This window comes from Fonsecaea erecta (assembly GCF_001651985.1).
Source record: "Fonsecaea erecta strain CBS 125763 chromosome Unknown Scaff3, whole genome shotgun sequence".
Taxonomy (NCBI): domain Eukaryota; kingdom Fungi; phylum Ascomycota; class Eurotiomycetes; order Chaetothyriales; family Herpotrichiellaceae; genus Fonsecaea; species Fonsecaea erecta.
Window position 1 is genome coordinate 996,735 of NW_017387246.1, and position 13,184 is coordinate 1,009,918.

At 52.5% G+C, this 13,184-nt stretch overlaps 5 protein-coding genes across 5 annotated transcripts; 1 reads left to right on the forward strand and 4 right to left on the reverse strand.

Annotated features, from left to right (window-relative positions):
- Nucleotides 1-438: 438 nt before the first annotated feature.
- Nucleotides 439-2,322, forward strand: AYL99_03604 (hypothetical protein; the record flags this gene model as incomplete). Its single annotated transcript, XM_018835118.1, has 1 exon — nt 439-2,322. One exon carries the CDS (start codon nt 439-441, stop codon nt 2,320-2,322), a length of 1,884 nt encoding a protein of 627 aa, XP_018694768.1.
- Nucleotides 2,323-5,020: 2,698 nt separating this feature from the next.
- AYL99_03605 (hypothetical protein) lies at nt 5,021-7,859 on the reverse strand (the record flags this gene model as incomplete). The annotated part of the gene is made up of 2 exons (XM_018835119.1): nt 5,021-6,042; nt 6,092-7,859. 2 exons carry the CDS (start codon nt 7,857-7,859, stop codon nt 5,021-5,023), a joined length of 2,790 nt encoding a protein of 929 aa, XP_018694769.1.
- Nucleotides 7,860-8,806: 947 nt separating this feature from the next.
- On the reverse strand, nt 8,807-9,949 carry AYL99_03606 (NAD binding Rossmann fold oxidoreductase; the record flags this gene model as incomplete). The annotated part of the gene is made up of 2 exons (XM_018835120.1): nt 8,807-9,606; nt 9,667-9,949. The coding sequence occupies 2 exons, from the start codon at nt 9,947-9,949 to the stop codon at nt 8,807-8,809; spliced, it is 1,083 nt and encodes a 360-aa protein (XP_018694770.1).
- Nucleotides 9,950-10,466: 517 nt separating this feature from the next.
- On the reverse strand, nt 10,467-11,823 carry AYL99_03607 (hypothetical protein; the record flags this gene model as incomplete). Its single annotated transcript, XM_018835121.1, has 2 exons — nt 10,467-11,300; nt 11,494-11,823. The coding sequence occupies 2 exons, from the start codon at nt 11,821-11,823 to the stop codon at nt 10,467-10,469; spliced, it is 1,164 nt and encodes a 387-aa protein (XP_018694771.1).
- Nucleotides 11,824-12,328: 505 nt separating this feature from the next.
- Nucleotides 12,329-13,120, reverse strand: AYL99_03608 (hypothetical protein; the record flags this gene model as incomplete). The annotated part of the gene is made up of 2 exons (XM_018835122.1): nt 12,329-12,808; nt 12,866-13,120. 2 exons carry the CDS (start codon nt 13,118-13,120, stop codon nt 12,329-12,331), a joined length of 735 nt encoding a protein of 244 aa, XP_018694772.1.
- Between the last annotated feature and the right edge of the window lie 64 nt (nt 13,121-13,184).

Below are 13,184 nucleotides of genomic sequence, written 5' to 3' on the forward strand. Positions count from 1 at the left end.
GTGCAAACTTCGGCAAGTAGTGGTTTCCCTCGTCATTCATTCGATCGCGTCCGCCCGAAACTCACCGCGCCAGTGGCTTGCTGAGATAATGGAGAACCGGGATTGCTTAGCTTCATCAAACTACGCAGCAAGCGAATCTGACGCTGGGGCGCAGCCGATACACTAATAAAAGCGGCGACACAGTCTCCACCAATCACGGCCCCCTTCGGCGTTAGCGCCTTGGCGGCGTCCAACGTCCAGTCTGGCCATTCTCCAAGCCATCCCCCCAGTCACCAGTCAGTCTTGCGATCAGCACCTGCGAAAGAATATCCCTGACTGGCAAGTCCACTGAAAGAGGAACTTTGCACAGGAACAGCAGTTTGACACGATGAGTCCGGTCAGCTAGTCACCTCCACTTGCAAACCCACCGAGCTTGCCTCGAAGGCTTCCCTTGAAACCATGTCACCACCATCCCCTGGCTTCTCCGAACTCCAGAAGCCGCTTCGTTTCCAGGGTAGAGATTCTCTGGAACTTGCCTCTCTGGCCGACTCCGAGCACGATGAACTGCCCACGTCCGAGGAATCCTCACGTTCCGGCATTTCCTCCTCCCGACGACTCTCCCTCGAGAATGAAGATCCCCTAGACAGTGCGAACCCTGCCTCAACTCGTGGCAATGCTCATGGGCGCTCCTACTCCGTCTCGTCCGCCTTTGACTTCACCCCTGCGCTGTTCCCGCTGTCTTCGACTGCCGGAGGAGGATATACGGCGCTCGGCAATCCGTCGGCGGTGTCGCTATCTCTCGAAAGACGCGGGGCGTTGCAAAATCTGGAAAAGAACAAAACCTTGACATACCTCAATGGGCTCTCGCTAGTGGTCGGGTTGATCATAGGTTCTGGGATTTTTTCTTCACCAGCACAGGTGAATTCGCATGTGGGATCCCCGGGCGCAGCACTGTTGGTGTGGACAATTTCCGGCCTTCTTGCTTGGACAGGCGCGGCCTCGTACGCCGAATTGGGGGGCGCGATACCACTCAATGGAGGTGCTCAGGTTTATCTAGCCAAGATCTTTGGCGAGGTGGTGGGATTCCTGTTCACTTGGTCGGCTATCCTTGTCCTCAAACCCGGCGGAGCAGCCATCATCGCCATCATATTTGGCGAATATGTTGTCCGGGCAGCAATTGGGGCCGAGGTCGAAGATGTCAATCCATGGATCAACAAAATCCCCGCCTTGGGAGCGCTCGCGCTGGTCACACTCTTCAACTGCGTCTCGACACGCTTCGCTGCGCGGCTGGGGGATCTGTTCATGTTCTTCAAATTCGTTGCCCTCGTGGCCGTGACCATCATCGGCATCGTTGTAGCCGTGACCGGCCTCTCCTTCAACGGCCCTGCCAACAAGGACTGGCGAGACCACAACTGGTTCGAAAACACGTCGACCGACATTTCCAGTTGGGCCGTTGCGCTCTACGCCGGGCTCTGGGCATTCGACGGATGGGATAACACCAACTACGTGACCGGCGAGTTTAAAAATCCCGCACGCGACCTTCCAAGAGTCCTCCATACAGCCATGCCTGCTGTTATTGTATGCTATCTCCTCGCCAATATCGCATACATCTTCGTCCTGCCATTAGAGACGATCAACAAGTCCAACACTGTTGCCGTTCAGTTTGGAAGTAAGGTCTTCGGCCCTATTGGAGGGCTCATCCTGGCGCTGATCGTGAGCGCATCTTGCTTTGGCGCATTGAATGCCACGACTTTCACCTCTGGCCGCTTGGTCTACGTGGCTGGGCGAGAGGGCTATTTACCCTCCGTGTTCGGGAAGATTGGGTTTGGCACCTCCTCTGGTCCGGAAACGCCTGTGTCGTTGACCAAAACTCGCCAAAGATCATGGTTATCCAAAACCCTCGCTCGCGTATTCGGAGATGAATCCATCGGTTTGGGATATACACCTGTGAACGCAATGCTGCTCAACATGCTCCTATGTATGATATATATTATCCTGGGCGAGTTCAAAACACTCCTTACATTCTACGGCGTCGCTGGATATGCATTCTACTTCCTAACTGTCCTGGGACTTATTGTTCTGCGGATACGCGAGCCCAGACTGGAAAGACCCTACCGCACCTTCATCACTACTCCCATCATTTTCTGCTGCGTCTCTTTGTTCCTGGTCAGTCGAGCGGTGGTGGCGCAGCCTGTGCAGACGGTAATCGTCATTGTATTTGTGGTCAGCGGTTTGCCGGTGTATTATTGGCGGATTGCGAGGCGAGAGGAGTCTGGGAGACAGGGGCACCGGGGCATGGGCAAGAGGGAAGGACGGTTCTGGCGGAGATGGGGTCGGTCGTGATTTCTTGCTGGGAAAGATCAGGCAAGATTGAGATTGCCTTTTGGTTTGGTAACAGATTTTACAGCGTGGTTGGAAGCAAGAGGTTCTTGCAACTGTATAGTATTGGGCCCCAAGGCTGCAGGCCTCTGAAAGCGATTGGATAGTTAGAGCAGCATTATCAACCGGATGAAACGGGTTATCGCATGTCTGTTCTACAAAACCTTGTTTGAGGGACCCGAAAGGAGCTCACATTCCCATTCTGATCGCCACATGGCTTCTTTAGGAACAGGCCACGAACATTCTAGTGAGAAGCATAATTAACGACTGTTCCCGGAGAGAAATCGGAACCTTCACGACCATGCTCATTACGGGCATACGAACCCTTGTCAACGCGCTAGGGGCTGCTAACCAGTTACGGGTGCATGTGCCCTGGTCGATAACTAGACCCTAACGAGCACTTATGATATGATCTGATACGAGACTTTTTTACGTGTGTATGTACGAAGGCCCAGGAGCAGGTCGACGACTCGTGAGCACGTAGGAGTGCGGCGACATGATATGTAATCCGATCTAGCAAGTGGGTAGGGTGGGGGGAAGGGGGGGGAGGGGGGGGACGAGGTTGGAACTGGTTGCCCGTAGTGACCACTACCATCTCCCACCACGGCTAATTCTGTACTCTGTACGCAAAAGAACCGGAAGAAAGAAGAAGCGAGGGAGGACAAAGCACAGGATTCCGGACCATACCACCCCCCCTCCCCCTCCCCCCCCCCATCCTACATGCATGCAGTACGCGAGGCTGATCCGGAATTCACGGAGGATTTTCTTTTGTCTTGTTTTAGGTATTACATACTTCCATCCAGTCACTTTTTTACACTACCTCGTGCAGTAGTAGTAATAGACTAGCGCTGTTGGGAGTACGGCCCCTGTCGAGAAGTGGATATCGACTTCTCACGCAAGCATGTACGCAGATGTACTCGGTACATCGGTATGGAACTATTATTACGGGGCACACTGCATCCCCTAAGCCCAGTGTTCTCGGTACAAGAGCCCGTGTATAGGCAGCCGCTAGCTGGGTAATCTGAGAAAGGAAGGCGATCTAACGCGATTCTGTCCACGCTTTGTTTGTCGCTCGTGTTGGTTTCCGCGCGATGGTAACGTGAGTGAGCGGTTTTTCCTTTTCTTCCTCTCCTTCTTCTCCTTTCTTCCTTCAGGTAACGATGATCACCGCTGCTTGCAACCCCCCTCGGTCCCATTCCTGCCCCAAATACAGGGCCAATGCCTATTTGGAGCACATTGCCTATTTCGGGACTAGCGCGGCTCCTGGGACGCTAGAGCCGCATCCGGCCATACCTGCCCCGCTGGGCTTCGGCTCGTGTTACGCCAGAGGGGATTACTAATAACCAAACCTAACTACATCACCTCAGTATGATAGATAGGTACACTGACGTCGATCGTAGCCCCAAACCTTCCAGAGTGACGACAGAGGGACCCAAGGGCGGCAAGTGCCGAGCACGAGGGATGGAACGGAGGGAGCTACCTAGGGTCGAGCGTATTGCTAGCTAATTAACTCGCAACAAGGGTGTTTAGTTGATCTGGTTCTGGCCTGTCTTCCGCATCTGGCTTGTTGCCTGATCGAGCCTGAGACGCCGAGACTGACAATTAACTCAGGACGGCCTTCCCCACTCTTCATCTACATTTCCCATGTCCATTGCTCGTTGTCCCATGATATCTCATACCATTTTCCCCTCAATCATCACGGAGACAGAGAGAGAGAGAAAATTATGCCTCGTTTCGCGAACATTCCCTGATCTTTTTTCACAAAGAGACAAACGAAGATGCAAATACGAAACCCTCTTGAAGCTGCACAGATCTGGAAACTTCGACCAATTCGTTGAAAGGGCCTGCGAAAAAGCGCCCAGGTGGTGGAGTGAGTTATGGCGCATGTTGATACCAAACATGCCATCCATCCTCCGTCCATGCTAGTCGAAGGTCTCGGCGTTCACCTTCAACTTTCGGTGTACGGTATGGCTTCTGGGTCGACCTAGGATCCAGGATCTAGCGTCAGGGATTTTTCACATACCAGAATAGAAAATGGCGGGGACCTTGGTCAGATATCTGACCGGACAAAAGTGCAAGAAGGAGGACTGCCGGCGCTCAAGCAATTTACTGATCTCCACCGAATTACGAATACTGCTCCGTTCTCCACAAGGAAGCTCAGAGATGCCGGTGAGGTTTGAACAGGATCGTCGCGGGTAAATTCTCGGCGAAAATAGAAAGGCACTCTCACCGTCAGTCGAGCTTGACGGGCGAAGTTGGGCGAAGTTGGGTGACGGGGGATCCGAGTCGCATGGATGATGGCTGGCAAACAGCAATGCCCTCACTGTTGCCACTCTCCATCTTTTCATCCTCTCCAGCTTTACCCTCGCGGCAGCCGTGGCAATGGCCTCAACTGGTTCTCACCCCTCTCGCCTCGAATTCACTCCTTCCTTTGCGCTCTGCCAGCCGGTGCTCGTTCGGTGGTGCCATGGCAGATGACTTGCCTCGCGCTCCCCTCTTTCTGGCCTGTTCCATTTCCTTCGCTCGTGTTGCATTCATCAAATTAGCCTGGTCTTTGACGACGGATTGGGTACCCTTGGGATCCTTTTGTCGAACTTGTCTCTCCTTCTGGCTTCCCTTGATCTTGCCGTCGCGTCGCCTCTGGTCGTGGTGCCCTCCGCTTTCAAGATCGGTCGTTCCTTTTCTTCGGCTCCCATGTTGACGATTGTTTCTTTCGTCTCCCAGTTGGCAGCCCTCGATCAACGTTCGACATATGCGAGTCTAGCGGGTAAGACAGATCTACACTGAGTAGAGGTGGCGGTTGTGGAGCAACAGCACTCTCAATTGGCTTGAAATACGGCGTGGACTGATCTGCCTTCCTCGTGCCAGGGCGGGGCCTCTTTGCCACCGTCGAAGAGGTCCGAATTTTCTTTTGTGAAAGGCGTGTCCCAAAGTCGTATGGTGATCCGTGTACACTTTGGCTTGCTTGAGTCAGGGTTCGAGCCGTGGAAGGTGTGCCTTGTTTTGCAACAGCTGTATATGCGCCGACAGATCTGATGGTACGGTCATGAAGATGCTGAGTTGAGCCGAGCGCTTGCGCCCGGGACTTCCAGGTCGGCGAAGCAGCATTAGATTCATGGCCATGAGCGTGCGCTGCAGGTGCCACATTCTTCTCAACATCCTCATGTATCTCCTCCTGAGGGAAATTCTCCTCCCGCTTCCACCTGCGCCAAAAGTCGAGTAACTCAACGTCTCTTGGGCGCAGGGGAAGATTGGCCTCATTCGAAATGGCTAGGATTTCAGTAGCGACCAAGCGCATTCCCAGATATCGCTGGATTGTGTCGAGCCTTTCATTGAATGTCGTGAACAAGCAATATGCTGTCAGCTTTCTAATGGCCTTTTCTCGTTTGACCTTCTGTTCTCGCCTAGAAAGCTTTTTGAAGTCGTTTGTATGTATTCTTGCCCAGAAAACTGTCGTAGCCCAGTGTTCCGCAATACCGGCCAGATGAAGAAGTCGTTGGCGAGGCAGCCACCGTTGTCTGGGTAAGCCATCGTCATTGACCCCTGATTGTCTATAAACCAGGACAGGACCTAATGAAAGTTCGTCAATGTCAGATCGGGCCCGCGAGCTGGATATCGGTTTGGATTCCTCGTTAGCAGCCACTCTGTACAGTCGCAATGCGGCATAGGCGCGCGAGGCTAGATCTAGTTATCGTTGTCAGTGGCATCCATTGCGAGGAAATTTACAACCCACGGGTAAGAAGATGAAGAGGCTCAATTGATCCAACCCTCCTAATGGCACGAAACTCTGTTCCTAGAAGCAAGTCTCGGAGTGCTTGTGGAAGGTCAATCGCTGGTAAAGGAGAACCGAAAACTTGGGCAGTCATTGAGGATATAATACTCCCAGCCCGATCCTTCGAAGATACTGCACCAGGAGATACCCTGGGGCGGAAACGATCGCAGAGTTCGACAGCGCCCTCTAATTCAATGGAAGGACCGTCTGCCAATAGTTGTCTCTGGAATTCGACATCAACACCAACCTTCAAGATCGAAGCGTTTTGCATGATATCAACGAAGGGCTCCTTAGAAATCAGGGATAACTGGTTCATTAGAGCAACGTGGATTATAGCCACCTCGTGATCACTTGCAAGAATCAGAAACTCGACCAAACGAGTCCCCTGGGTTTTGGCCGTCGGTATCGTGTCGAAACCGAGGACCTTGCAACTACTGAACCGTGGCAGCACCATTCGGAGCCCCGAATATGTCAGGACGTAGTGAATCGGAATTGCCGGACCGAGGGGATAAAGGGATGTAGGCGTCTCCCATGGCATAACGTTCCTATCGGCAGCCCCAAGCTTCGTGGCGCTGTAGAGAGGCATGAACGAACCTGCCGGAGTGGAATCAATGCTCTGCGTTGGCGCGTGATCTTCTCCTTGGCGGCTCGGAGTATTCAGGCATATTTTGCGTACACCAGACCAAAGCATAACAAACTCAGTCAGAAGCAGAACATCTCGTTGAATATCAGAGAGATGGCTATACGCTTCTTCAATCTTCATCTTCAGCCGGGCCGGCGGGGACCGCGAGGGGATCTTCAGGAGGCTAAGGAGACCAGCGCAAGAGCTTTGAAGGCCCACGAAATCTCGGTTGTGTGCAATCAGAGGTTGAAGCTTCGCAAACAGCTCCCTTTGGGCGGCGGTGTCCGCAAGTTCTTCGAGCTTATGTCGCACGTCACGGACCACAATTCTGCTCAGCCAGCGCAGCTTTGCGCCGTGGAAGAGAAATGCGCTTTCGTAAAACAGCTTGGTCAATCGCCGCGATGAAGGCTTGTAGAAAAGTCCCGACATGCGTCTGAGATGGAAGTAGTCCTCCATGATCCGCTCTGCATTCAGACTTGTAGCGTTTACCATTAGCTGGAGCGGGTAGGTGAGTTTGTGGTAGCTGTAGATTTCCGCAGAGCACAATACTTGAGCCTTGAGCCTCCGTATTTGTCGGAGATCATGTAATGTCATTGAAATCACCCAGGCAGTGTCAATCACTTGATAGCGTAGCCACAAAATCTTGTACAATCGGAGTCTAACCCGTGTCGGCAGGGACGTGCCAGGCTTCTCGTCTTTGGTGTTGTCTGGGTTTCGCAAGTAGGTCCAATAACGCTCGGTGTCATTCAAGCCCCTCAGAATCGGTGCGAGACTTTCATCGCTAAGTGCATCCCGAGCATCAAAATATATCGAGTTGCCAATGTCTCTAGTCTGCTTATTGAGACCTCCTTCACTGTACCACTTCGTAAGTTGAGACTCTAGGTGCTTTGCTCTTTCCAGTAACCGTTGGTGGTGCAGGTAACGGTCGATGCTGGCCTTGTCATCCCACGGAAGCGTCTCAATCTCTTCGGCGAGGTCTTGAGCTTTACGGGACCTGTGCATCCATTCTTCGCGTTTGCGAGCGATGTTTTCCTCTCTTGCTCTTTGGGCTGCCTGTTTTTGAACCCGTCGTTCCTCTGCTTTAGTCTTTATCAGGATCTGATCCATGCGGGTCCTCTCCTCTTTTTGTTGTGTAAGTTCCAGCTGTCTTGCTGCCTCCCTCCTCTGACCCTCTTTCTCGAGCTCCCGTTCTAGGACTGGGCTGTTGGGTAGTGATATCTCTGGACCTGCACCATTGCCGGCTCGTGGTTTGTCCGCGGAGAGCTGACTAACACTAACATAGGGAGGATATGGCAAGTTTGTTCGCTTTGGGAGGCTGGACTGTGGCGGGAGAAGAGTGGCAGAGTGTGGAGGGTGCACTGGCTTCTTGGGAAGACTTGGAGTCGGTCCGCATCCTCTGGTAGAATTCTTGAGCGACGACCCTGAGCGGGTATGGAAAGAATGCGTTCGGACAGTCAAGTCGCGTCGAGGGCCACGGCCTGTGACTCGATGTACTCCTGGAACCCAATCGTTGGGTGGGACTTTGCAGGAAGCATTGTGCACATTCTTCACGAGATTCTCGAGCGCATCGGGAGAAGAGAAGGCTCCAGGTGCATAATCAGCTTCTCGTTTGCAAGAGCATTTTGTGTCTGCTACTCGATACCTCTCGAGGCGTACGATATGGCTGATAGAGAGCTCGTTTTGGCAACAACTCGTGCGCAAGATCAGGGCTGGGGAGACCAAGCCGGAGCCAACCGCGCCGTGAAGGAGTCGGTTGCATCCATGGGACATGGAAATCGAGGACGCAAATGGCCACCGGTCGCTATATGACAAAAAAGAACGAGGGCCGTGGTCTTGATCGTAGTGTCATTCAGCGTCCAGCAAGGACGTCGTGGAATCATATTAATAAATGCGCTCGATGAACCTTCTCCATTGAGATTTTGCCGCGGAATGGGAAAACGCGGGGCCGTGTTTCACTGTGGCACCGCCAATATCTCGAGAATACCATCATAGGCCACGAGAGTGTATCTTCTGGCATTGTTGCCTCATTGCTTCCAATATACCCGTGACTACGTTCACAATGACAAAGTCCGTCCCTGCTGTGAGCTTTCGCGAGCGAGTTCCACCAGCCTTATGACACCCACAGCCTGCTCGGGAGCCACTGGGACCTGAGAGACGTCTCCGTCCAGAGCAGCAGCAAGACGACGGTAGTATTCGGTGTAAGTTGCCGGCTCGACGGTCGGAGCAACCTCACTGAAAATCTTCCCGTCTCTGTAAATATTCAACGTCCCGTACTTGTCCTCGCTCTCGATCCCGTAGCCTCTGTCCCCCGGTTTCAACCCTTGCTTCCGAAGCTGGTCCTCCTGTGGATCAAGGTGAAACTTCTTGAAAGAGCCTTTGTCTCCGCGGACCCAGTACCTCAGTTGATTCACCTCTGGGCTGACAACTCCCGCCTTGACCGTGACCAACATCTTCGGGCTGGCATAATGTAACAGCACTGTGCAGGAGTCCTCCAGCCCCGTGGTGTTGACTTCCCGCTGTGATCCCACAAATCCGGTGACTTTCTCCGGCATACCGAACAGACTGACAACTTGATCCATGAGGTGAGTCCCTAGGTCATACACCGCACCAGTACCAGGGGCAGAGTATGCCTTCCAGTTATCCGCTGGTGGCTCCGGTCGATGCCGATCGAAGTGAGTCTCAAATTCGACTATGCGGCCCAACGTACCATCCTTGATATACTTCTTCAATGTCAAGAAGTCCGAATCCCACCGTCGATTCTGGTAGACGGTGAGAATCCTGTTTTGAGATTTCGCCAGGTCAACGAGCTCCTGTGCCTCGGCCGATGTGGGTGTAAAGGGCTTTTCCACAACGACTTTGGATGCTCAGTTAGTCCTTGAGTCCTAATGAGAGAGGAGGCACAGGGAGATCATACCATGCTTGTTCGCCAACAGCGCCGCCTTTGCCAGCTCAAGATGCGACACCGGCGCCGTTGTAACAATCACAACGTGAACCTGATCGTCTTTCATCATCTCCTCCGTAGATCGATAGGACTTGGTGTTGGGCCAATCCTTGCTGGCATCGTCGTCTGGCTTGGGGCTTCTCTGCACGATTGCATAAAGATTGAAATCCGAGACCGCATTCACGAAGGGGATGTGGAAGGTCTTAGCACTCAAGCCATATCCAATGACACCAACGTTGTATTTGCCTGCCGCCATTTTGTGAAGCTGTCCCCGCAAGTTTTCCCGTCGCCAATACTTCGATCGCTGTCAGAGTAATGATAGATGCTGGACTCCGTCCACGACCATCGACGACTCGTTTTATGATGTATACGAAAATTGTTTGAAAACCTGCACATGGCAAAATACTGAAAGGGAAACCTACCCGCACGCCGTGACAGATCACCCTCTGATCATGTCACCAATGTAACGCCAGAAATTACTCCATAGTGGGACAGGCGAGTGCTGAAAAGTCTGATCAAAGCCGGTGAGGAGAATTGCCGTTTTGGTGGAATCACAACAGCGACCGGGAATTGCCAAACACATCCGAAGAGGAAATATTGCAACATCTGAGTGACTGACTCGTCAACTTGGCACAGCAGACGAACGAACACATGATGGCGTCAAGGACACAGCTATATATTCCCTCGCAGGGTTGAAGATTCACATACATGGTTTGTATAGCCGTGGCGGGTGAAGGGGTGCACCGTCAATATCAGCATCACTTCCCAAACTATCAACCTTTGACGTCCCTCAATTCAGGTCCAAATACATCTCCATCCCTTTCCAGCCTTTCCCTCTCCAATTTGCGCTTCTTGAGCGCTTTTTCTGCATCTGTTCCCTCGCCGCCCTCCCTCTTCGCCGCCGCCTTCGCCCTCGCGACCGCCACGATGTCCATTTTCTCCGGGTTCTGGCACACCGTTAATTTCTTGCCGATGCGTCTCATTTCCTTGCGTTGCGCGGCGTCGTCTTCGGGACTTCGATAAGACTCGAGCAGGGTCGCGCAAGAAGCGATTGTCGCCATTAACTTTTGTTTAAAATGGTCAGCCGCAGTGTCCAAGTCATCGGCGCTAAATGGCAGAGCCTCGAGTTTGGCACTGATGTACGCTTCCGCAAGCTCTCGATCAGCGACCATGACCGCACCGAGCCAGATCTGGCTCGGTGTGTAGAGGAAATACGCGTCTGTCATTTGTGCGGCTGTGGCGAGGAGCTTCTTCGCTTTATCCGCGGCGACGCCGATTCTTTTCTCGCTCCCACTGGCCTTGGTGATGCTGCTGCCCGACCTGCCTTCCTCGGCTAAGACATTCATTTCCACGTGCCCTCCCTGAAGACCCTTCATGGGATGCCGGACATCCAGCGTAAACCTCAGGCCTTGCAGCAGTAAAAACTCGGGAGCTTTCACATCGTCTTCACTGACATTGTTAAGTTCAGCGATAAAGCGTGACAGCGAGATGTAGAAGTGGTCGGCTTTGGTGGCGAGATATAATGCACACATCATGATTTGTTTTGGATGGTAGGTCATTGGAGAGTTCGTGAGGTAGAACCGGCGGAGGTACTGGATTGCTGTGGCCTAGACACACCGCTGTCAGAGACAAGGGTCCCATATTGAAGCCGTGGAAGTGTATGAATGTAGGAGGGACGAAAGAATTATTCAGGCTTGACTTGCAGCGCCCCGAGGCAAGCAGTCGGTTTGTAGAGAGCCTTGTCAAAACACATCGGGTAGAGAACAAAGAAAGATGTGACCACAAGGAATAACAACGTACCACCACATGCGAGGGTATCCTTGGGTTCATGGCTTCACCCATGTCCATAATCTTAGAACATCCCCATTCCACAATCTTCAACTCCTCGTTTACCGTCAATGTCTCGATCTCAACGTAGTCGGCAGCGGTTCCGTCGCTGATGCCGGCGCCATCATTGTGGCTGTCTCCATTCTGTGACAATCTGGTGGCATCATGAACGCGTCGAAACGCGGCCTTCACCCGCTGGGAGGCGAGTTTGTTAGTCTCTTGTCGTATTCGAGCCAAGGATTCTTTGGTGTACGACCAGTACCGGAACTGTGACGAGGCTCTGTAGATGTCGTCTTCGATCATGGTGGCCCACGACAAGTTGACATCTTCTGCAATCACCAGTCGAATTTGTAGAATCTTTCTGGCTCGACGGCTGCCTGATAGTTGTGGATGGCTAGTGAAGCGGTAGCAGGCTGAATGGTAGTGCGTGAGTGAGTGTGAGGTGGGGAAACAAAGGTCTCTCCGCCTGTTTGACTACTCCGAAAATTCCTCCCAATAAAAATGACGAGTGATGTCCCGAATCATTCTTTGTATAAGTTGTCAAATTTTGGGCAGTACTGTCTCTACCTTGCCATCGAAAGCATGGAGTATTCGATAAAACTACGAGGAGTTGCTTGAGGGAACCAGCATCAAAGTCTGCATGATCGTTCAAGCCAAGGCCTCTCATCAGAGCAGCATAAGGATCGTGATTCTCGTGATATACACCGTGCCGAAGCCACCATAGGGGCAACCGCCGAACCCTACCATGTCAACACCAGCGCTTTTATGCATTGAATCACCCGTCGAGCAGCGAGATACATCTGCGCTCCTAAGGCTCGCCCAACAGCCTGGCCGTGATGTCGCCCATGTACGCCTCTTCCAGTTCATAGTCCTGACCACCATTTCGATCGATGCCGACGTAATTGAACGCCTCTACCACACGTTCCACATCAAATCCCATCATGACAAATCGGTCAATTAGGTTCTGGTTGTACCCATCGTATACTGCAATGTTGGCTTTAGCTTCTCGTTCCCGACTCTCCTTCTCGGCAGCCTCGATGTCCTGGTCAGTAGCTCCACCACTGCTTTCACCGATCAAAGATCTGGGTGCCCCGGCATATTTCACCGCCCACTCCCGTGCCTGCCTCTCGAATTCTTTGGGGTTTTTGATGAGCTGGTTCGCAACAACCGCGTCTTGAGGATCTTTCGGCTCAGGTGAGCTAAGCAACGACTGCAGCGAGATCATCGCAGATTTGATCGTCAGAACGGGGGACCAGCCTGTGCTTAGAGTGTCTAGACAAATGGCGCCCTATAGATGCTGTCAGTCTCCTCGTTCAGAAGCAGTCAGATCTGTGGACGAACATACAGTCTGGCTGGAAATATTCGGATGCCAAATCCGTGTGATAAACTTCATGACCGGTGGCTTGAAAGGGTATTCATTTGGTATCTTGATCGAGACCTCGTATGTACCGCCCTCGTACGGTGTTCCCGCCGGGCCTTTGAAAGATCCTCTCAAATCTGTGATGCTATCCCCAATAGGTTGGGCAGAGATTTGAGTGGCCGAGTCCGCATGGATATCTGCCAAATCCTTGGCAATCCTTCTTGCCTTGTGACCTGCCATTTGTGTCTGTTTGAAGCATGAAAGCTAAAAGAGAAGCGGCAGGTTGTTGTTGTCGTTCAAAGAA